This window comes from Osmerus mordax, chromosome 14, assembly GCF_038355195.1.
Source record: "Osmerus mordax isolate fOsmMor3 chromosome 14, fOsmMor3.pri, whole genome shotgun sequence".
Lineage (NCBI taxonomy): Eukaryota > Metazoa > Chordata > Actinopteri > Osmeriformes > Osmeridae > Osmerus > Osmerus mordax.
Window position 1 is genome coordinate 8,515,649 of NC_090063.1, and position 21,338 is coordinate 8,536,986.

Consider the following 21,338-nt stretch of genomic DNA (forward strand, 5'->3'; position numbering starts at 1 on the left):
GAGTTTGTCCAATCTGAGAAACAGACTTCCTTAAAGGGAAGTAAGATGATCCCTGTGGAAGTATATTTCAAGAGCCTTTCATATTTATGTCAAATGACTTTGTTTCTCCTTTGTTCTATCTGTTGACTTCCCTGTCTTTATTTCGTCCAATCCCTCCTCTTCTCACCCCTCTTATAACTCAATGATACTGTCATAGTAGGAGTTCCTCTCACTGTATATCAGCTGCTTCTTCACTGTAGAACAAGGATCATATCTCCATGCTACCACACCATAGGTGATTACAGAGACTGTGTTGTAATGCCAGGGCTAAGACTTCACCACCATGTACAGTCAGGGGAGACCATCAGTCTGATCAACTTAACAAACCAACAGACTTGGTCATTAAGGTGTATTTGCTTTGCAGTTTACCCTTAATGAAATGATGCTGTTGTCTGATATGGATGGTTTTGATAGTTATGTCGAATTGACCAATGCAATCCATGTATTTGACAGTAGTTGCAAATAGTATTTGGCCTGGGTCTCTTAAACATCATCCAGATGACATGAAAGATGTCAGACCAAAGCACTGCATGATGGTAAACACCACAAAGAAAATGATTTCCATAGCAACACTCGAGGAGGGGTGGCATCACCACATCACGCGTTCCTCTCCTCTCATCAAAACGCAGCAGCAGTCCAGCCTCCATCGCCATCCTAGCCACACACAGAGGACCAGTACAAAGTTAGTTCTGTGTCCAGGAACACAGTACAGTAGCATGTTTGCCCTTATCCAGTGTTCTTAGCCTGTATATCTATACAACTACAAAAAAAGACTTAAAGAACTAACAGAAGACTATTCTAATCTGAGGACAGACTCACAAATTTGAACCTGAAATGAGAAGAATGAAGGAATGTGAATAAATAAGAGAAAATAAACTGTAGGAGTGACTGAGACTTTGTCTGCTGTGGTTTGTTGAATCAGTCATTTATTTAATTGCCTATTGTCACCCAGAGAGAGAGCGCAAGATCATATTTGATAAGTCATCACAAAGCAAAATGACAGACATCAAGTAAGTGAAATGCAGGCAACTAAAAGTTAGCATGCTAGCCTAACTAAGCTCCCTCCAAATTAGATGGAATGAGTATACGCATTGTCTGTTGATAGATTGCCCTAACAACAGTGCAGCAACTGTCTGATGCAGTCAGCGCCCAAATACTGCAGACAGAGAACAGCGAGTGAAGATGAGGATGTGAAGTGGACAGAGGCCTGCCAGAGGGAAGACAGCAGCTGGCCTCGTCTCAATGTAGCTGACATGACTGAGACTGAAGGACATGGCGTCAGAAGGCCGTGTGAGACTGTACAGTGTGTTTAGGGCCATAATGAAGTCCCAGTTTCAAGCTGCTGGCTCTGTGAAACAGTACACCAGCGTAAGGGACACCACTGCTGCCAATTAGAACAGGTTTGTGGTGTGACCAAATATAGAATTGGAACATTTTCAAAGCCTTCAGTTCTCAGAGACAGCCTTATTCTGGTCGGTTGGTTGGTGTCGTGTGTGTGTGTGTTTCTGTGCTTACTGACATGAGCCAGTATAAGACACAGCGGTAATATTAAGACAGCAAAAAAGACAAATTCCAAATAATAATGTTTCGTTAAAATGAAATCTTCCTTTAAAGTACCACACTCAGTTTAACTACTGTTAAACAGCCCACTGCAAATAAATACTTCACATTTGTACTGTAAAAATACACACACACATAACCCCCCAGACACACACATTTGCTCATACACATGCAGTACATTTGTAAGGCAAAAGATGACAATTTTTTTTTTACCCAATTTGTAACACCACGATTGTAAACACATGCAAAAGCATGCTATTCCACCGAATGAAAACAATTTCTCCAGTTTGCAGTATAAAATGTATTGTGTTTGAAAGGACACCATCTGTAAACAATGCTGTGTGTGACCACGGTAATATGCTAGCCACCCCAAGAGACAAAATACAGAGAAAAGAAAACGAAATTCAACCTCTCTCTTTCTCCCACTCTCTCTCTTTCTCTCTCTCCCTGTCTGTCTTCATCACACAGCTTATTCTCCCTTACATGTGTCACACGTTGATCCTGGCGGACAGGAAGGGCGAGAAGAAGAAGTCGAAGGCAAACTTCATGGCGCGCAACGTGGTGCGTCTCCAGTCGCGTTCGATCTTCACCTGGCGTCCCTCGGGCAGCAGTGAGGACATGCAGTCCAGGCAGTTGATGGCCTTCAGCTCGAAGGCCGGGACCCGACCACCCAGACGACCCCCCAGCTTGGTGCTGAACTCAACTGTGCTTCCTGGTTCCAAGTTCAGCAGGACCTGCCTGAACTCGTGGCTGGCCATGAGGACGATGTCCCGGGCCGGGTCGGCAGCGCCGCCCCCCTCCTGGAGCATGCCCACCGTCACCTGGAAGCGGTGGCTGTCAAAGCGCTTGACATGGCAGCCGTGCGTAGCCAGGACTTTGATCTGACACAGCTCCTCTTCATCCATGTGCAGCAGGACCGGGACGGCGACCGGCGGCGGGGAGGGTGACCCCGGGGGGTCGGCGTCGCCGTCTGCGCCGGTTGTGAAGTTAGCATGGGCGGAAGCGGCGATGGCGGAAGCGTTCCTCTGCTCGCATTTGGGATACTTCTCCCCATAGAGGCAGCGCAACCAGTCCCCCATGAACACGGGCAGCATGTTGATGACGGACTGGGCCCCGTTCTCCGTCTCCGCGACGCTCACGTGCTTGAAGGTGCCTGTCCAGGTGACGCGGTGCCCCTCCAGGTGGGAGCAGAACACCTGCGTCTGGGCCACGCCCTTTGCGTCCCAGGACGGCGGGCCGCACAGCTGCCCGTACTGTCTCCAGGTCAGTGTGGAGTTGTACACCTTAAGCCCCTCCGTGTGGTACACGTACATCCAGCAGAAGAGCACCACGGTGCAGATGCAGGCCAGGATGAGCTTGACCACGCCGCGGTTGGTCAGGGTGTGGAACACATCCAGGATGGAGAGGCTGAATCGAGTCCAGAGGCGCAGGGTGACTGGGATGGCGCACACCGCCAACGTCACCAGCATCTTGGTCAGCTCCAGCTCCAGGAACCACTTGACCAGCTGGATGAACAGCAGGGCAGCCAGACCCACCGCCAGCACGGGCAGGGCGAACAGGAACAGGAAGTAGGCCACGCAGGTGCGGATGAGACCCAAAGGCGAGGAGTTCTGGAGGAGCACCACGGAGAACTCCCACCACATGAAGCACACCAGGTAGGGGACCAGGAAGCAGTAGGTGCCTCGGAACCCACGCATACGAGCCATACTGGGTGTGAGGAGGGAGAGGGGCGAGGAAGAGAGTTGAAGTTGGAGAGGAAGGACGGCAGGCGAGGAAGAGGGGAAGGGGGAAAGAGAATGCCTGATATTCACTCCTAGTTCAAAGTGACTCAGCATCACCTGAATACAATACTAAGCAGATACCTAAACGACATCCTGTCCAACGGGCACCAGCACACGCTACCGTAAACATCCCACAGAGAGACCCACATCCCAGAGGGACGGATACACGGGCCGAAGCCCTCCGCGTTTACCTGAAGAACAAGTAGAAGAGATAGACATAGAGGACGCAGGGGAGGCTGAGCTTCAGCACCACCGACTCCCCTAGTGGCAGCGTGGCGAAGGTGCGGCTCAGCATGCGAGGCACCTCCATCGTGTCAGGGAGGAACCTGGTGAGGGCACACAGCGACGACGCCACCTGGAAATCACCACCGCAAACACATTACAATAAACAATAAACCCCTTCAGGAAGGTGGTTAGCATGACACGGCGTACAACCCTGCCGGTTGCTAGGTGTTAGCTAAACGTAGACCCCCCCCCCCCCAAGACCTCTATGATGAGCGCCCGACGAGCGTAGGTAGCAGCAGAAGGGCTGAGGCTCATGTAGCTGACGGCGGTGAGGAAGATGGCGACGGTGTAGAGCTCGGAGCAGGGGATCCAGCCCTTGTCGGCTACCGGGAAGGAGAAGATGACAAAGAAGACGGACAGGATGAAGTACAGGTAGGGCTCCAGGTTGTTCCAGCCGAAGTTGGTCTCCGCCTGCTCCACGTCCAGGCCCGGCTCGAAGCGGGTCAGCAGGTCCGTCAGGGCCCGGAAGTTCTCCCACGCCTGGGGGGGAGTGGTAGAGAGACAAGGGAGAGGGGGGGTGTTATCCAGAGACATGGGGGCAGAGGGGGGGAAGGTGTTCGTGGCTACCGGCCGACCTTGCTGCTTTGGAAGATGCGCAGCGTGCAGATCACCATGGAGATGAAGGAGAGGTAGAACACAAGCAGGGGGATCACAAAGGCAAAGAGGTCGACGGTCAGGTTGCTGATGATGAAGAAGAAGATCAGCGCGTTGACATGGTGTGTGGGGATGATCGTGCTGAGCCATTGGACGCCCGCACGGGACGCCCAATCAATCAGGTGCTCCTTCATCTCCAGGATGGCATGGATAGGGTACTGCAAAACCTGAGAGAGAGAAGCGAGAAAATGAGAAGAGAGAGAGAGAGAGAGGAATGGGGAGGGAGAGATGGAAAAAGGGAGAGAGGAGGGAGAGAGAGAGGCAAATAATGTCAATTGATATGGTTGGATGTTGGCATTGTGTTTGGACGTGACATTCTAGTGTTGTAATGTCCTAAAAGGAGATATGATTGGATGTGGTGTCATACCAGGAGGTGGGATTTGATGTCCATGGCTCTCTTCATGGCTCCGCTGCGACCGTTGTCCAGCATGGTGCCACCCCTGCCCATCCCCCACACACCACTCCTCTTCCTGCCCTCCGTGGGCACCAGTCCTTTGTTCTGCTGGTGGACACACATTTACATGGTCATTTAGCAGACTCCATAACACACACACCATGTGTGTCCATGGCATTTCAGCAATTTAGCAAATGCTTTTATCGAAAGTTACATAGAAATAGTGCACATAGAAAGTACAGCAGAATATCAGTGCATAGTTCTAACAGTACTTCAATGATTAGTCTGTATGTTCGGTTAAAGGTCACCATTTACCAGGCAAAGTGCAAATGAACCACATCTCAGCTTCCATACACGGTGTAAGAAACATATCTCAACAACACACATACATAAATGGCATCAATTCAATAGAATTCGCAATCATGCTGTTCTGATGATCCATGCGTACCGTCTTGTCATCTTGGGAAGCAGGGCTTTTCTTTTGAGTGGTGTCCAGGCCAGGTGTGGGAGCGATGCCTTGGGCGTACTTCTTAGTGATCTCTACAAAGTCATCCAGGTCCACATACTGGCCAGCTAGGAGGACACACATACGCACACACACATTATGCACACATACACACACACACACACACATTATGCACACATACACAACCACGCACATTATGCACACATACACACCCACACACACACAGGTGCACAGTAGGGAATGACCCCTGACGAAGAGATAATGTTCTGTCTGTCATCATCTTTTTCTCTTTTTTAACCACACCTACACCTAGACATCATACAGAGTGCATGACACACGTACATTCTCTGGTGACCATGCGCTCCAGAACCTTCTGTGTTTGGACTGAGGTGGGAGGGACCCTGCTAGAGATGCCACCTGGTGGTAGAAGAAAAGAACGACACTGTAAAACAGCCAAACATTTCAGTGTGCGTCTGTCTCCTTTCTTCTACAGCGTGTGTGTGTATGCGTACGCAAACGTGTGTGTGAATGTGTGACTGTGGTGGCTGTGTGCGTGCGCATGAGTGTGTGTGTGTAAATGACCTACCCTGCACAGAATTGACCTGGCCGACGTTCTCCAGCATCTCAGACACGGCCATCTTCTCCTTCCTGTCTGGGTTTAGCTTCCAGTACATCATCATGGCCGCCTTGCGCACTGACTGCTCAAACTTGCTCTCCGTGGACAGTTTACGCACTGCCTCCTCATTCTCAGGGGTTATGCCTGGAGGAAGGTGGGGAAGAGGGGGAGGAGGAGGGGGGGCATAAGACGAAAGAGGAGGATAGACCATCAAGGAGGTGGATAGGAAATCAAAATCTTATCTTTCATTCCCATTCTCCCTCCCTCTCCCTCTCTCCCTATGTTAATGTAAGTTAACAGACATGTTTACCCAAAACGACATGCAGGAGGGATTTGAACCTGCACCTTCATCTGCAGGATGATGCTCTACCACTAAGCTCTTCCCATCCCTATCTCTCTATCTTTCTCCCTCTCTACCTTTCCTCTTTATCCAGCATCGCTGCAATATCCGGGCGGCTCCCTTCCGACCCTGCTTGGCGGCCTGCATCAGCCAATCAACTGCCAGGCGGTTATTAAGGTCCGCATCCTTCTCCTCAGCTAGCTCCAGGTAATGTTTAGCCAGCTGCAAAACAGGACACATATTTTTTTTACAGTTGTTCAGGGATAATTCACAGCACTTATGCGCGCCAGTATTGTGCCAGTTCTATCCTAAAGTGAGTTTCCAAATATAACGTGCTGTGTTAGGTCCACTAGTGGGAAAACTGTTTTGTCTTTAGTATAGGAAGTATTGGAATCACTCCATTCGGTCTGCTCTGTTACTAAACTACAACACCCACAATGCATCCTCATCTTGGCCTACAAAAGCTTAGTCATGCTTCCTTTTCCAGAAAGCCAAACTCGTATCAGATGACCATAGTTTATAACTATAGTTCCTTAACTTTCACTTTACACAAACCTTATTCAACAAGTGTGTGTGTGTGTGTGTGTGTGTGTGCACATGTGTGTGTATGTGTGTGGTGTGGGTGTGCATTTCTGAAAGAGAGATGGTGGGTGGGCAGTGTAGAAGTATTTCTATAGTATAAGTTCAAGTAACAGATCAGTTCAAGTCAACAGCTAGGAATTTACCCTTTCAGAACTAGAAGGTCATATATGCAGTCTCAGCTCCTTATGCTTTAGTGTATTGTGTGTATTGTGTGTGTCTTTAAAAAAATGATGTGCATCAACCCAAGTTTCTGTAATGCACAATTGAGTATATAAACCATTAGTCTTTCAATGTTAGAAAGATGTGTGTGGGTTTTGTGTTTTCATGAGTTTCACGCTTCATGAGTGCGCAAAAACATGTATACAATTGCATATGTGTGTGTTTGTGTGTGTGTGTGTTATATTCAGAGCTGGGGCTCATCTTTCAGGCAGCTGAAAATAGACCCACACTCTCTTGACCAGCCCTCCACACATCACAATGTCTACTCTCACCAGTCTGCAGGCCATGCCTCAACTAGCATTGTGTGCATGTGTACGTTTTGGAGTCTGGTTGTGTGTGAGATAGGGGAGATAGGATAGGATCACCCTAAGAGATAGGGGAGAGAGGGAGGGACAGAGAGAGAGACTCACATTAGTCTGTGCTCTGGCATCTCCAGCCTTGGCCTTCTCCTCAGTCTCCTCCAAGGTCAGGTTTTCTTCCTGCTCTCCATCTGGGAGAGGTGAGTCCAGGAAGAGAGGAGGAGTAGGGGAGGGAAGGAGAGGTGGAGAGGAGAGGAGGATAGAAGATGACAGGTGGAGAATACTGGGCCTTCTACCTTAACAAGTGACTTATTTTGAGCTTCTCTGTAGACTCGATACATAGGTGGTTTTCTGTAAACTAGATACTGGCGATAGGTGATCGATATTATGAAAACAAGCATGTCCCAGTGCTTGTGTAACCAGTCGTAATCTAATCTGTGTGCATGAGATGTCCAGCAAAATACATATGCCCTGATATTTACTGCATCAATTGTGCTTTATCTATCTAGTTTACATTTCCTTTGATAATCTAATGCCTTCTAAGATGTAACATAATTTTGTTCCAGGGTATTTTTACAGAAAGAGCATCGTGACCCAGTGGTGATTTACTAACACATTAGTAGCAAGCTATGAACGAACCCCTCTGACATATGTCTTGTAACATGAGCATAACAAGAAGGGTTTTCGTGTATGCGCATGTGTGTGTCTTTGTATGTTTGCAGAAGTGTGTTTGTGTGTGTGTATGCGTGTGATTGTGTGTGTGTGCTTCCTTGCAGATAGAACAGGCCAGGTCAGGTTCTTTCACCTCTTTCATCGCCACGCCACTTCTCTTTCGTTTTGTGAGATTTCTCTCAAAACATCACTCCTGACCTGTCAGAACCTAACCTTCTGGCAGCGGTCAGCCTCTTCTCTCTTGCTGCATGCTGCAGGTCTACTGCTTGCCTTCCATCAAAAGCTAACAGTGTTGTTCTTTGAAACTGCCCCAATCTATCGGATGTGATTTTAGTCCACACACCTTCTAATCACAAGTTTCTGAGCTCGTAACTTCTCTATCGCTGCAACTTATCGGTGGTCAAGACCTTCTTAGACCAGAGACCAGTGATTCACAGTAGCTCATGGTAACGTAGGAGCCAAAGCTGTCTGGAAAGCCCTTGTTCAGCCCGTACCTTCATCGTCTTCTTGGCCCTCCTCTTCCTCTGCCTTCCTCAGCCTCTCCTGAATCAACACCCGCTTGGCCGCGATAGCAAACCTCTTCTGTTTGGGAGCAGCTGGAGGGCTGGGGGAGGCCAGAGAGGGGCTGGGAGCTGGAGAGGAGCTGGGGGCTGGGGAGGAGGTCAGCGAAGAAGAAGTTGATGCAGGTGATGGGGTAAGAGGGGTAGAGGAGGTGACAGAGGGAGGTGGTTTAGGAGAGGAGGTGACAGGGGGAGGGGGTTTAGGAGAAGAGGAGGTGACAGAGGGAGGTGGTTTAGGAGAAGAGGAGGTGACAGAGGGAGGTGGTTTAGGAGAAGAGGGGCTGGAAGGTGGAGGAGGAGGAATGTGGTTTGATGAAGTCGTGGAGATTGAAGGAGGAGAGGTTACAGTAGGGATGGAGGGCAGAGGAGAGGAGGATGGAGTATGAGTTGGTTTCAGACGGTTGGTGGGTTTGGGGGGGACTGGGAGGGAGCAGGATTGGGAGGCAAGGAGGGAAGGGGGGATAATCGGGGGGGATGTGGAGGAGGAAGCAAGAGGTCCATCCAGTGTGGAGGGAGAGGTTTTCGGTGTGATAGAGGAGGGGCGGGAGGGTGGAGGTGCTAGGTCCATTTCACCTATAAACAACAAAACAACATTTTAAAAACATCTTATTAACATTGAACATAACCAGCAGTTCAGTGAGACCACAGCAGAAATCATACAAACAAAACGCTCAGTTCAGAGTGACCAGGGATCTCTTGTCCCTTGGTCATCCTGTTCAGAGTGACCAGGGATATCTTGTCCCTTGGTCATCCTTCCTAGTCCTGAAATATGACAGAGCCCCCTGTAACAAGAATCCTAGAATAGCGTTACTCCCCTCACACACACACACACACACACACAAATTGTCACTAACATGGGGAAAAGAGTGAAGGATTCCTGAAACCCTTGGTTTGCAGGGCCCCACTGTTGTGGGTTTCCAACAGTAAATAGTCTTATTCTGTAACTTTTTACCAGGGACCCAGAATTCCTTGTAGCACCCCTGAACACGCTTATGTAGGTGTGTACAGTATACACTTAAACAAGCATACCTCAGGCATAGACTGCAATAATAAATGACAATAATACATTTTACATTTTACAATTATTACATTAAATGTATTTCAACGCCAGATTATACAAAATAACAAATTAGAAAAGTTATGTAAATTATCATTAATAACATTAATTGCAACTTCATTTGTACTTTAATCTGATTCGCAAAACTTTTGATTTTCAATTTAAGATTTTCAAAGCGACTTACTCATTGCAACAATATAGATATTCCTTCAAGGCATAAACTAAGTTCTTTTCAGGGTTAGAATTGTGGTCATTGCTCCGAATCCATGTCAGTCCTTTTTAAGTAACCCGAGACATCGCACTGCCGCCAGACTTGCGCTCAAAGGCAATATCAATGCCCAGCCAACCACACATACCTACTACATTTGCACTCTCATAGGACGGTGTACGTGTCTGTCCATTCATACACACCTCCGATTGGTTTAAATCGGGGTGGATCTCAATGATAAAATGATTGCCTGGGGCAGGGGATGGTAGTTTTAGGTCGGAATGAACGTTTCTATGTTGTTCCTTCGCCATCACTTTTCAGCAGCGTTTTGGAACAATTTGTAACAATGGGTCCACAGTCCTTCAAGACCGGTCTGATGGTCCTTATAGTCCTTTAAGACCAAAATGCTGCTTCAGTCAGGTCTCTTCCGCAGGAGGGAAATATACAATTTCAATAGATTATTGTAGTAGATCTCTGAGAGCTTAATCTGGTCTGTCCACTATACGTCCCATATGCCACCACGGAGCCGGGAAACAGCAACACGTCGGTGGCTGGCATTCTGGCAGCTGACATTCTTGCATGAGCTGACTATAGAGGCAGGTTCTGAAAGACAACACATTGGTTATTTTTTTCCCTCTCTTTCTCTCCCTCTCTTTCTTTCAGAGGTGTGATCGAATGGTCGACACTATTCTGAAAGAATAGTAGACTATAGGCTACTATTCTTTATATATATAGACAACTAAGCAACAGAGAGAAAAGAGAGAAAGAGAGAGTGAGCGAGAGAGAGATATATATATAGAGAGACAGACATTGCAGATGTGGGTCAAAAGTCTATAATCTCCTGGTGTGTTGATGGTCAATACACAACCCACCCCCACCTCAAAGAGACAAAGAGGGGGTGCGGAATATGTGTGTCTGTGTGGTGTATGATCTCAGATCCTGTGGCGCTATAATCCTGCATAATGCTCTCTAAAGTAGTTCAATCTAACAGTGCCGCTCCTCGGTGGAATCTGGAGCACTGCATCACTCTTCATAGAAACGCAGTTGCAGAGGACCCGCCTGTAGAGCCCCACAGATCGACAGCACCGACCGCTGCTGAGTGCAGCCATCAGCTGGGTATAAGACATAGCCGTGACCCGGTTAGAAACAAATACGCTCTTAGACAACCGATACCGACATTGGAGAGGATTTGGGGATCTCCGTTGATTCGAGTGAAAGGCAAACTTCTCCTTAACACCAAATCATGTCTGACTGCAGGCGGCAGTGGAACCGAGAGGATGAGCTACCGGTCTATTTGGCGGGACCTATCACCGCTGGTCCGAATAAGAGGAAATCCTATGGGATGTTTTCCTCCGTGGAAGGTGCTTTTGACAGTAAGACGCTAGATTTTGATAACTTTGCGGTGGGGCGGAAAGGGAGCCGTACCCCCCGGAGCGGGAGCCGAGAGAGGATTCTAGACGCCGGGGACCCAGTCATTGACACGGCCAGCGAGGCCAAGGATGTTCGCGACGGGTCGCATGCCTGTTCACCCGGGGACAGGAAGGATGGGCGGCCGGGTGTGGAGATAAAACCGTCCTCCGCGAGGGAGACTGATTCGGGACAGGGGAATGGAAAGGTAAGAGGTGCTGATCAGGTGATGATGGAGTTGATCTCACTGCCTTTAGCAGGTATTCTGGACATGTTTTGACCCACTTTACGTAAGGTGTAAGTGGGATGATAATAGCCTTATGCATTCCACTGGTCAGAATGCAGTTAAACATTGACTGTTTTTGCTCCCTAAGATGCACACATTTGTTCATCCATTTGCCTATAGCATTACAATATAATTTACGGGTGGTGCTGAAACGGACAGCGACTCAGACAGGCCTAGTTCTGCTTATTTGTTTTTTCCTCCTCTCACGTGCGGAGGGCGCTCCAGCTTGCAAGGCCTTGGCATCGAACCACGAGCGCCACCTGCCAGAGGCTAGCTAACAGGCCAGCGCTGGCTCTCCCGTTCCGACGCAGCCCACGGCAGCAGACTCACCACACACTCACATACCACACAATCACAGAGAGACACATCTCTGGTTAGACAGGTAGACAAAGAGAGCACTGGGCGCCAGAGACAGTCAATTAGCTTCTGAGTGTGTCGCTTTAGGGCCCTAAGACAGAGCATGTTCGGAACCGGTTACCAGGGGAAAAAGAGTATTCCTCATCTGACGGTAAGAGACCCGCGCCTGGAAGATGGGCCAGGGCTACTCCCAATACTACTCACTAGTAGACTAAATCCCTGCTCTCAGTGCAGTATGCGGGGACTACATTCTAAAGTTATGCGGGCAAAGAGCAGGACAGTCCTTGACGTCTTTTATCCGCGCACAACTAGACCCAGTCCCTGGAGATGCGAACATTTTACAACATATTACACCGAACGCACGGGTGAAACTCTATAACCGTGGTATATGTATAATGGTGGAAAGGATTTGTGTAATAACAGTATCAGATAGGTTACCAAGGAAGAAAAACAATGAATGGGATGGCGGGACGTGGCCACGGGGTGCATGTTGATTTGTAATGAGAGACATGTCTTACAGTGCTCAACAGGGCGATGCAATCTGAGTTCAGATTGTAGACTGTCAGTACACATGATATGTTGGAAAAATATCTGTTAGTGTGGTATTAACCGTTGGGTGCAACCGTGCAGGAATCCAGAATCCATATCCACCGAATATTTCTGCACGACTTATTGCTTTGAGGACAATGTGTAGGCTATCATGCATTTTGTATCATTCACATATCATCTAGCGTGTTATCTCACAAACCATTTCTAAATAAGGCAATGAAGCGATTGCGTAACAGCTGTATCGCCCTCGTTATAATGCAGGTTAGTAGTGCAGCCTAAGTATTACAGGCTACCATCATGTGACCATGGATGACGGGCTGTTACCATGGAGACCTGACTTCTCCTCCTTGCATATGTGATGTCTAAAGAGGGCGCGGATCACAATTTCAACAATCAACCTTTCTTTTTAGAAATGCATATTTCAATGTCATGTTTGATTTCACTTCTCGTCATTTTCTCTTTAGTAAACAATGATGGGGTAGATCTCAAATGTTCCCCAGGACCCCACCCATGCTCCGCTATGGCTTACCTTACTGTGCAAAAAATACACACAGCCTCTATAACCACATTCTGTTCATTACTTGAATTGTATCTGTGGTCATGAAGTTGGCTTTGAAGTGAAAGTGACATAATCCGCCCCTCTCTCTCGCACACTCTCTTACTCCAGCCTTGTTCTCCACAGAGTGACGGACTGTTAATCAAGGGAGGGCGTGTGGTCAACGATGACCTGTCGTTCTTTGCAGACGTGTACATAGAGGATGGCCTGATTAAGTATGTAATAACAAATGAGAGAAAGAGAACAAATGCATGCAGCATATGACAAAAAGATCACTAAAGATCTTAAGATGCCTGAGATGTCACACCCTCTGTACCCCCTCCTTACCCCTCCCTCCTCATTCCTTACTCCCATCCCCACTCCCTTCGGAACCCTCTTCTCTCCCTTCACCCCCTTCTCCCTCACCCCCTCACACCTCAATGTCCTCCCCCTTTATATCTTATAGACAGGTGGGGGAGAACCTGATAGTTCCAGGGGGAGTGAAGGTGGTGGAGGCCCAGGGGCGTATGGTGATCCCTGGTGGGATAGACGTCAACACCTGCCTGCTGAAGCCACACCTGGGCTCCCCTCCTGTGGATGACTTCTCCCAGGGGACCAAGGCTGCTCTGGCTGGGGGCACCACCATGATCTGTGAGTGTGGATAGCACATACGCACATACATAAACACACAAAAACATACTTTGTGCAATCCTTTGGAATGCTTCTCTTGATGGTGCTTGCTGTGCCGTTGTCGTGGCATAGATGTACTCACGTACGGATTGTCGTCTTGGAGGTTTTATAGAGTCTAGAGTACCGGTAGAGTCATGTGTCCGAGGTCAGAAGGTGATTGGTCAAGAAGAAAGTTGGGTCGTCCCATCTCCCCTTTTCATTGGTACTTACTGTAGGTGTGAACTGGTCTTAGCCTGGTTCACCACGTCCATTTCCTCCCCCTTCCAGTGGACCATGTGACCCCTCAGCCAGGAGACAGCCTGCTGGAGGCGTTTGAGCGTTGGCAGGAAGCAGCAGACAGGAAGTCGTGCTGCGACTACTCCCTTCACGTGGACATCCCCCAGTGGCATGAGGGTGTCAAGGAGGAGCTGGAAGTGCTGGTGCAGGAGAAAGGTAGGCGGATCATTGATGTCATCTGCATCACTCTCTTAGTCTTTATCCGGGACATTCATGAAGTAGTACATGAAGTACTGAGCTGCATGGAGATTGTCTGGAATGTCTGGTTCGGTGAGTGGGGAATATGATGGACTCCTGGGTGGCTGGCTGGCTGCATCTTTGTTAAAACACCATCAATGAAATCTTTCCAAACGCTTTCCATACACGCTCTCGCTCTCTCTCCTCTTTCTCATTCCTCTCTCCTTTTCTCTCTTTTTCTCTCTCTCTTTCTCTCTCTTTCTCATTCCTCTCTCCTTTTCTCTCTTTTTCTCTCTCTCTTTCTCTCTCTTTCTCTCTTTTTCTCTCTCTCTCTTTTCTCTCTCTCTCTCTCTCTCTCTCTCTCTCTCTCTCTCTCTCTCTCTCTCTCTCTCTCTCTCTCTCTCTCTCTCTCTCTCTCTCTCTCTCTCTCTCTCTCAGGGATCAACTCTTTCCAAGTGTACATGGCTTATAAAGACCTGTACCAGATGACAGACTCTCAGGTTGGTCTCACAGCACACTGCAAGCACCATGGTCACACACTCACAGTACGTTGCTTTGGATAAAGGTGTCTGCGAATGGAGAGAGCAACTATCCCATTTATAATTAGTTTCTCTCGCCCTTTCTCCCTTCCCTCCCCCTCCCTTCCTCTCCTCCTTGTCAGTTGTATGAGGCGTTTTCGTTCCTCAAGGAGCTGGGGGCCGTGGCGTTGGTGCATGCTGAGAATGGAGACCTTATTGCTCAGGTAAATCACAATAGCATGTCTTGGTCATATCTGTATCATAATTTGGATGAAGGGTGATGATGAGGATGATGAGGGTGATGATATGGGTGTTTGGTCTGGTTTAGGAGCAGAGCAAAATCCTCAGTATGGGAATCACTGGACCTGAGGGACATCCTCTCAGTCGCCCTGAAGAGGTGACTTGCCTGTCTGTTTGTCCACCTGCTGGTCTGTCTGTCTGTCTTTGCCTGTCTGTCTGCCTGTCTGTTTCTCTGCCTGCATGTCTGTGCCATCCATCCATCCACCTCTAATCCTAACCCTGCCTCTGTTTGACACCATGTAGCTGGAGGCGGAGGCTGTGTTCAGAGCCATCACTCTTGGCAACCGGGTAAACTGTCCAGTCTACATCACCAAGGTGATGAGCAAGAGTGCTGCTGACACAGTCACCCAGGCCCGGAGGAAAGGTCTCTCAGTCTCTGTCTCTCTCTTTCCCTCAGTCTCTGTCTCTGTCTTTCTCACTGTCTCCTTCTCTCTGTCTGTCTCTCTCTCTCTCTCTCTCTGTCTCCTTCTCTCTCTCTCTCTCTCTCTCTCTCTCTCTCTCTCTCTCTCTCTCTCTCTCTCTCTCTCTCTCTCTCTCTCTCTCTCTCTCTCTCTCTCTCTCTCTCTCTCTCTCTCTCTCTCTCTCTCTTTCTCTCTCTTTCTCTCTGTTTCTTTCTCTCTGTCTCTTGCTTGTTGTCACTAACTGTCTGTGTATCTCTCTCTCCCCTCTCACTAAACCTCCTGTGGCTTCCTTGCATCCTGAAGGTTCCATTGTCTTCGGAGAACCCATCACAGCCAGTCTGGCCACTGACGGCTCACACTATTGGAGCAAGAACTGGGCCAAGGCCGCTGCCTACGTGACCTCTCCTCCCCTGAGTCCTGACCCCACGACCCCGGACCACCTCCACACCCTGCTGGCCTGGTAGGCCACAGCTCTGCCTTCTGTCATGTCCTATAATATTACTTAAGACATTGCCACACACACACACACACACGCACACAGAGACACACTTAAGCACACACACAAAGCAACCCGCTAAGCACCTTTCTCTGTCCCCGATTCCTAAAATAGAACAGGAGCTAGAAGCCTCCATCAGCTGTTGCCTTGACTACCGGGCGCCCCCCCCCCCCCTCCACCCTCTCTCCTTCCTTCCAGCCGGCTCTAGCTGTCACCACTGGTGTGATGCAGCGCTTCTCTCTGAACTTCCACAGAACTGGCACACCATATTTTTAGATACAAAGGGATACGATGAAACTGAGCTTGGAAGCGCAGGAACTGGAACGACCTCTTTGATTCCGAACAATACCTTCCCACACCGACTCCCATCCTGGATGGGATTATAGTAATTACAGTAATAGACTCCCACGGAGAAGGAACAGTGAGGAGCTGGTGAGGGGGGTGCCGCATGAGGCCTTAAGGCACGGGAGAAGCCGAGTGCAACACTGCACCATCCAGGAGTGGAAGGAGTGAGCCTGCAGCTGGGCTGCACCATTCTTTTGTGCGTGCCTGTGTAATTCACACGCTGCTCACAGAGGACACCTAGTGGCCTTTGGTGGTACCGTTCCACTATTGACTAATGGAATTTCTTCATAGGAATGTTACACTATAACCTGATGCGCCATATGGTGTGTTACACATAACCATCTGGGAAGTCATCCTTGGTAAATTGTATAAAAAGTACAGGCACATTTAAAAAATCCTTGGTAGGTGATTGGATGACCATCTGTATATCACTGTCTATTACGGGCTAACTTCAACATTGTGCTTCTGTTGATATAGCGGCGACCTGCAGGTGGTGGGCAGCGCCCACTGTGCCTACAGTGTATCCCAGAAGGCCATAGGGAAGGACGACTTCACCTTGATCCCTGAGGGAACTAACGGAGTGGAGGAGAGGATGGGCTTTGTCTGGGACAAGGCTGTGGTGAGTGTGAAAGATTTCTAGTTACCAGACAGAAAGACAGACAGACAGACAGATAGATATATAGACATAGATAGACATAGATAGACATAGATAGACAGATAGACAGATAGACAGATAGACAGATAGACAGATATATGGATAGATAGACAGATAGATACATAGAAAAAAAGTACTGATATTTTATTTTCAAAAACCGACAGAGTTGAATTACCAGTTGTACTAAACATATAAGCCCTCCATAGGCTATAGGGAAGATGGACGAGAACCAGTTTGTCGCTGTGACCAGCACCAACGCTGCCAAGATCTTCAACTTGTACCCCCGTAAGGGACGCATAGCAGTGGGCTCCGACGCAGACCTGGTGATCTGGGACTCTGACAGGATCCGAACCATCACAGCCAAACAACACCAGTCGGTAAGGGGGGGGGGGGGGGGGAGGGAGGGTGACAGGGAGGGAGGGAGGTAGTCAGGGATAATGACATTGAGGTTGAGTCAAGGTGTAGAGGTGATGTTTGGAACAATGTTCCTGGGGTCTTTTATAGTGTGACAAGGAAGCGGTTCATAATGTAATCAGTTTGTCCTGGCATCCAGTCAGGACTTCTCTAATCCACACAGCTGCAGGCTTTAGGATATAATCCTCCACCGTCCACCCCCACCTCTGTTCATATCTCTATCTCTCCCCCAACCCCTCCACCTCTCACTCCGTCACTCCTGTCTCTAACCCTCTAACAATTTTTGCTCCATCCCGTCCCTCCATAATATCCACACTTTATCTTCTCTAAACTGTCCCCGTTTCCTTTTTCCTTCCTTTCTACCCCCCCCCCCCAAACCCTCCCTTCCGCCTCCCCTTCCTTCCCCTCCTTCTCTTTCTTTCCATACATTTCCCTGTCCCCCCCTCATTCTTCCCTTCCTTTCCATCTTTGTTCTTGCTCTCCCCTTCCCTCCATCCACCCCAGGCTCTGGAGTATAACATCTTCGAGGGTCTGGAGTGCCGGGGGGGTCCGGCGCTGGTGGTGAGCCAGGGCAGGGTGGTGTATGAGGAGGGCAAACTCTATGCCCAAGCAGGCACTGGCCATTTTATCCCCCGCCAGGCCTTCCCCGACTACGCCTATCAGCGGGTCAAGATCAGGAGCCAGGTAACATGCCTACAACTCCCAAGATGCACCCCCTTGCTTACTTGTTTGTCTTTGTTAGATATTATTAGATGTCCCTCAATCTAACAGCTGTTGACATAACTGAGGGATTTACTTAAGTAACTTTATCGTGATTTCATTATAGAGTTCACTTAAATTAGTCATCAAAGAAATATCTCTGAAATGATTGAATATAATAGTATTTATTGACACACTTTTGAGTTTGGTGTTGTGTGTGTGTATTTTCCAGGTGAAAGGGCGACAAGGTGTGTCCCGTGGGATGTATGACGGCCCGGTGTACGATGTCCCTGCCACCCCTAAATACATCACCCCTTCCCCCTCAGCCAAAACCTCACCCACCTCCCACCAGCCTCCACCAATACGCAATTTGCACCAGTCCAACTTCAGCCTATCAGGTAACAAGACTCTGACACGTCAGCTGGCTCTGTGTGTTCTGATTGGATGCTGCAGGTGAAGGAATACAATTAAACCGTCGATTGGTCCTCCTCAATGTTTCCTGTTTTCTGTATCTTCCAGGTGCACAGATTGATGACAGAGTTCCTCGACGCTCCGGCCATCGAATTGTGGCGCCCCCTGGTGGACGCTCTAACATCACCAGCCTTGGCTGAGCGTGTGTGCGTGCAAGTGCGTGTCTATGTGTATGAAAGAGAGAATGTTTTTTGTCCAATGTTCAGTATTTTTTACACGGTACAACCCATTACAAGGCACAACAAACAAGTTTGTTCAATAATATCCTTAGCTTTTCATGGTTCAATACAGTCAATCGTTCTATGATGCATGGGTCCACTTCTCAGTGCGTACATGGTGTTGTAGATACCATTTATCTTTAAGTATTTCTTAGATAGCTTCATTACGTACAAAGGTAGGATTCACATGCACTGAAAATAACATACAGAAATAAGGCCACACACTGTCTCTCTCTTTCTATCACACACACACACACACACACTCTCTCACACACACACTCTTTCTAACCCAGTGTTTGATGCCCACCCTTCCACACAAAAGAGAACTGGGATGTGTTCCGATACCCATACTACCATACCATTTAGTATGCCAACATTTGACAGATTTAGTATGTTCCAATACATAGTATATCTAATATAGTATGCCAAAAATACCAGGATATCCCACTACATCAGGTAGAATGTTGCTGTTTGCTGGCATGCTTTTCTGGCTAATCTTCCCCACAACCATTTGTGCAGCAAATCAGGTGCCACTGCCAATTGCTAAGACGGTTCAGTAGCAAATCTACAGGAAGCTGTCTGCGCCTATTCAAGACATGGTCACATGACTAAGTAGTACGTCCCAATTGTCCGCAAACTGTGCAACAGTACGTAATCTGTAAGGGCAGCTGCAATACCAAGTCAAAGTTGGTAAGTAAAAGTATTGTGTTCTGGATGCAGCCCTGGTCTCTGAGTGTGCCATGTTGTTGTGTTACTCCTTGAGCATGGCTTCTCCCTTCATCGTATTCCTCTTTACTCTCACCTCTTCTTGGTCTGCTCATACCTGGTGCTCCCATCACTGCTCTCTTGTGGACAATTGAGGAAATGTAGGATTCAATACTATGTTCCTTATTCTCTGTATTCTCTCCAGCCAATTGCGTGGCTCCAGTGGGTCACCGCAGTTGCATGAACATGTCAGATGTTGATTCTGCTTATGGTAGGTTGTGACTGTGAGGGTACTCTTAGGATTTACTAAATGCACACTGAATACACTGTTTATATGTTGTATTGGATAGCACAATCATATTGTAACGTGTCTTATATTGGTATATGCCTACATTGAATTACACATACCTGGCCTACTTTATCCATGGACTTTCTCAGAAGCACACTCTTGGTTGAATACTTGCTTTCATCCCCCCTTGTCACAAGGGGAGGAGAGGAGAAGGCTGAACATAATCTGCTGTACAATATCACCACAATTGTAACCTCAGACAAGTTATGCAATAATTTCACACTAACCAAAAGTGTTCAAAAAGTTGTTCCTTTCATGGTAATTAATGATATGTTCCAGGTCAATTCTTACTTTAACAAACACTCATATGAAACACATTCATGCTTGCATGAACATGCATGTGGTGGTCAAGGAGAGCAAATGTGTGATGATTGGGCAAGTGCCTGAACTCAATTTTATATACTTTAAGTCTCACCTATGACCAGTCATTTTTGACCAGGAACACCACTGGTTCAATTTTGAATGAATATTGAATGAATTATCAACATTTATTTCATGTGTTTCGATACCCTGTGAGAACAAAGACGTGGAACTATGACAATCAGATTAAGTGAACCAGGTTTACATTTTTCAGAGAGAAAACGTGTAAATCGATCTAATTCGACCGGAACAGGAGGGTTAACCAATCAGATTAACTAAGAGCACAAGTCACAAATATAATCAAAGAATATACATGCTTATTTTTGAGTGTTATCTAACTCATTGGCGTTATGTGCTGGAGCGTAGGCCTATTATTTGATTCAGTCACACAAAAAGTATGTCGTTGTTTTTATATCTCTGCTTCAATTCACTGCTGTGATAGAGCTTAATCTCTTGCTGAAGATTCTGCTCCCTCCCTCTACGAGATCCAACGATCTGTCTCCTCATTGATTGGAAGGGGGAGTTTGTCATTGGTGTTTGTGTCTATGCCTCTATACTCTGTTGCTGTTGTCTTCAATGGAATTACTGCTGATGAATAAACTACTGACTGTGGTGAAAATAAAAATTTAAAAAGTATTAAAGTGTTTAGGTGTTTCTCATGGGAGTTGTTAGACATAAAAGTATACTGGGGCCCCTATTCATATCCCTTTTTTTCTTTCAAGCTTGCTTGCACACCATGCACTACTAGGCTAGAAACTCCCTTTGCTTAACCCACAATACAACAGTTCAGGGATGCATCATTAATATCAGCTTTTGCAGGGACATCAATAGTTAATTTTTTTAATTTTTTAATTTTTTAGTTAACATTTCTTTACATTCATTTAAGCGCAAATGCTGTTTTTTTGAGCGTCATGTAAAATTGTTTTTATGTTTCAGTCAAAATAAAATGATCGGTAAGCCTTTCATTTAGAAACTTTCTTTAGTTTTCTAATGCTTTTTTTTATCCTGCCTCAATTCTGACTTGTGTGCGTACAACACCTGGACTTCTGTGTGCGTGCTGCAGTGGCAATTTTGCAAGCTCAGAAGAGCGCGCTGACATGGAATTCTGCGTGCATCGGTTTGTGTTTTCGGTTAAACTTCTTTGATTTTAACCGTTGATTGGGATGCTGTGTTTATTTTTTCCGGGATTATCAATCTAAATTAATGCACTGACTAATAAAGTAAATTGTTAAAACTCAAACTATAGATTTTACTGGGGCACAGCTGATTTATAGCCTACTGGGGCACGTGCCCCAGTAAAAAGGGTCTAACGACGCCCCGGGTGTTTTTGCTATGGCAAGCCCTCTCCCAGTTTTTCAGAATAAATCGGCATTATTTTCTGTCGGTGTTACAACTATA

General features: G+C 47.4%; 2 protein-coding genes across 4 annotated transcripts; one reads left to right on the top strand and one right to left on the bottom strand.

Moving 5' to 3' along the window:
- Positions 1-947: 947 nt before the first annotated feature.
- Positions 948-9,804, bottom strand: wfs1a (Wolfram syndrome 1a (wolframin)). 2 transcript variants are annotated; one of them, XM_067249982.1, is made up of 12 exons: positions 9,709-9,804; positions 8,402-9,040; positions 7,347-7,426; positions 6,213-6,357; positions 5,766-5,939; positions 5,522-5,596; positions 5,162-5,286; positions 4,687-4,818; positions 4,241-4,486; positions 3,867-4,145; positions 3,572-3,735; positions 948-3,306 (listed from the first exon to the last, which is right to left on the bottom strand). In XM_067249982.1, exons 1-12 carry the CDS (start codon positions 9,710-9,712, stop codon positions 2,088-2,090), a joined length of 3,282 nt encoding a protein of 1,093 aa, XP_067106083.1. In that variant the 5' UTR covers positions 9,713-9,804; the 3' UTR covers positions 948-2,087. The 2 variants fall into 2 exon arrangements, with proteins under 2 accessions (XP_067106083.1, XP_067106082.1); XM_067249981.1 differs by having other exon boundaries at positions 4,687-4,821.
- Positions 9,805-10,975: 1,171 nt separating this feature from the next.
- Positions 10,976-19,756, top strand: crmp1 (collapsin response mediator protein 1). 2 transcript variants are annotated; one of them, XM_067249886.1, is made up of 14 exons: positions 10,976-11,347; positions 13,014-13,102; positions 13,333-13,517; positions 13,824-13,988; positions 14,448-14,509; positions 14,671-14,751; positions 14,856-14,924; positions 15,071-15,191; positions 15,532-15,688; positions 16,547-16,688; positions 16,931-17,101; positions 17,643-17,822; positions 18,070-18,235; positions 18,357-19,756. In XM_067249886.1, exons 1-14 carry the CDS (start codon positions 10,976-10,978, stop codon positions 18,446-18,448), a joined length of 2,052 nt encoding a protein of 683 aa, XP_067105987.1. In that variant the 3' UTR covers positions 18,449-19,756. The 2 variants fall into 2 exon arrangements, with proteins under 2 accessions (XP_067105987.1, XP_067105988.1); XM_067249887.1 differs by lacking the exon at positions 10,976-11,347 and adding an exon at positions 11,886-11,933.
- Positions 19,757-21,338: the final 1,582 nt, after the last annotated feature.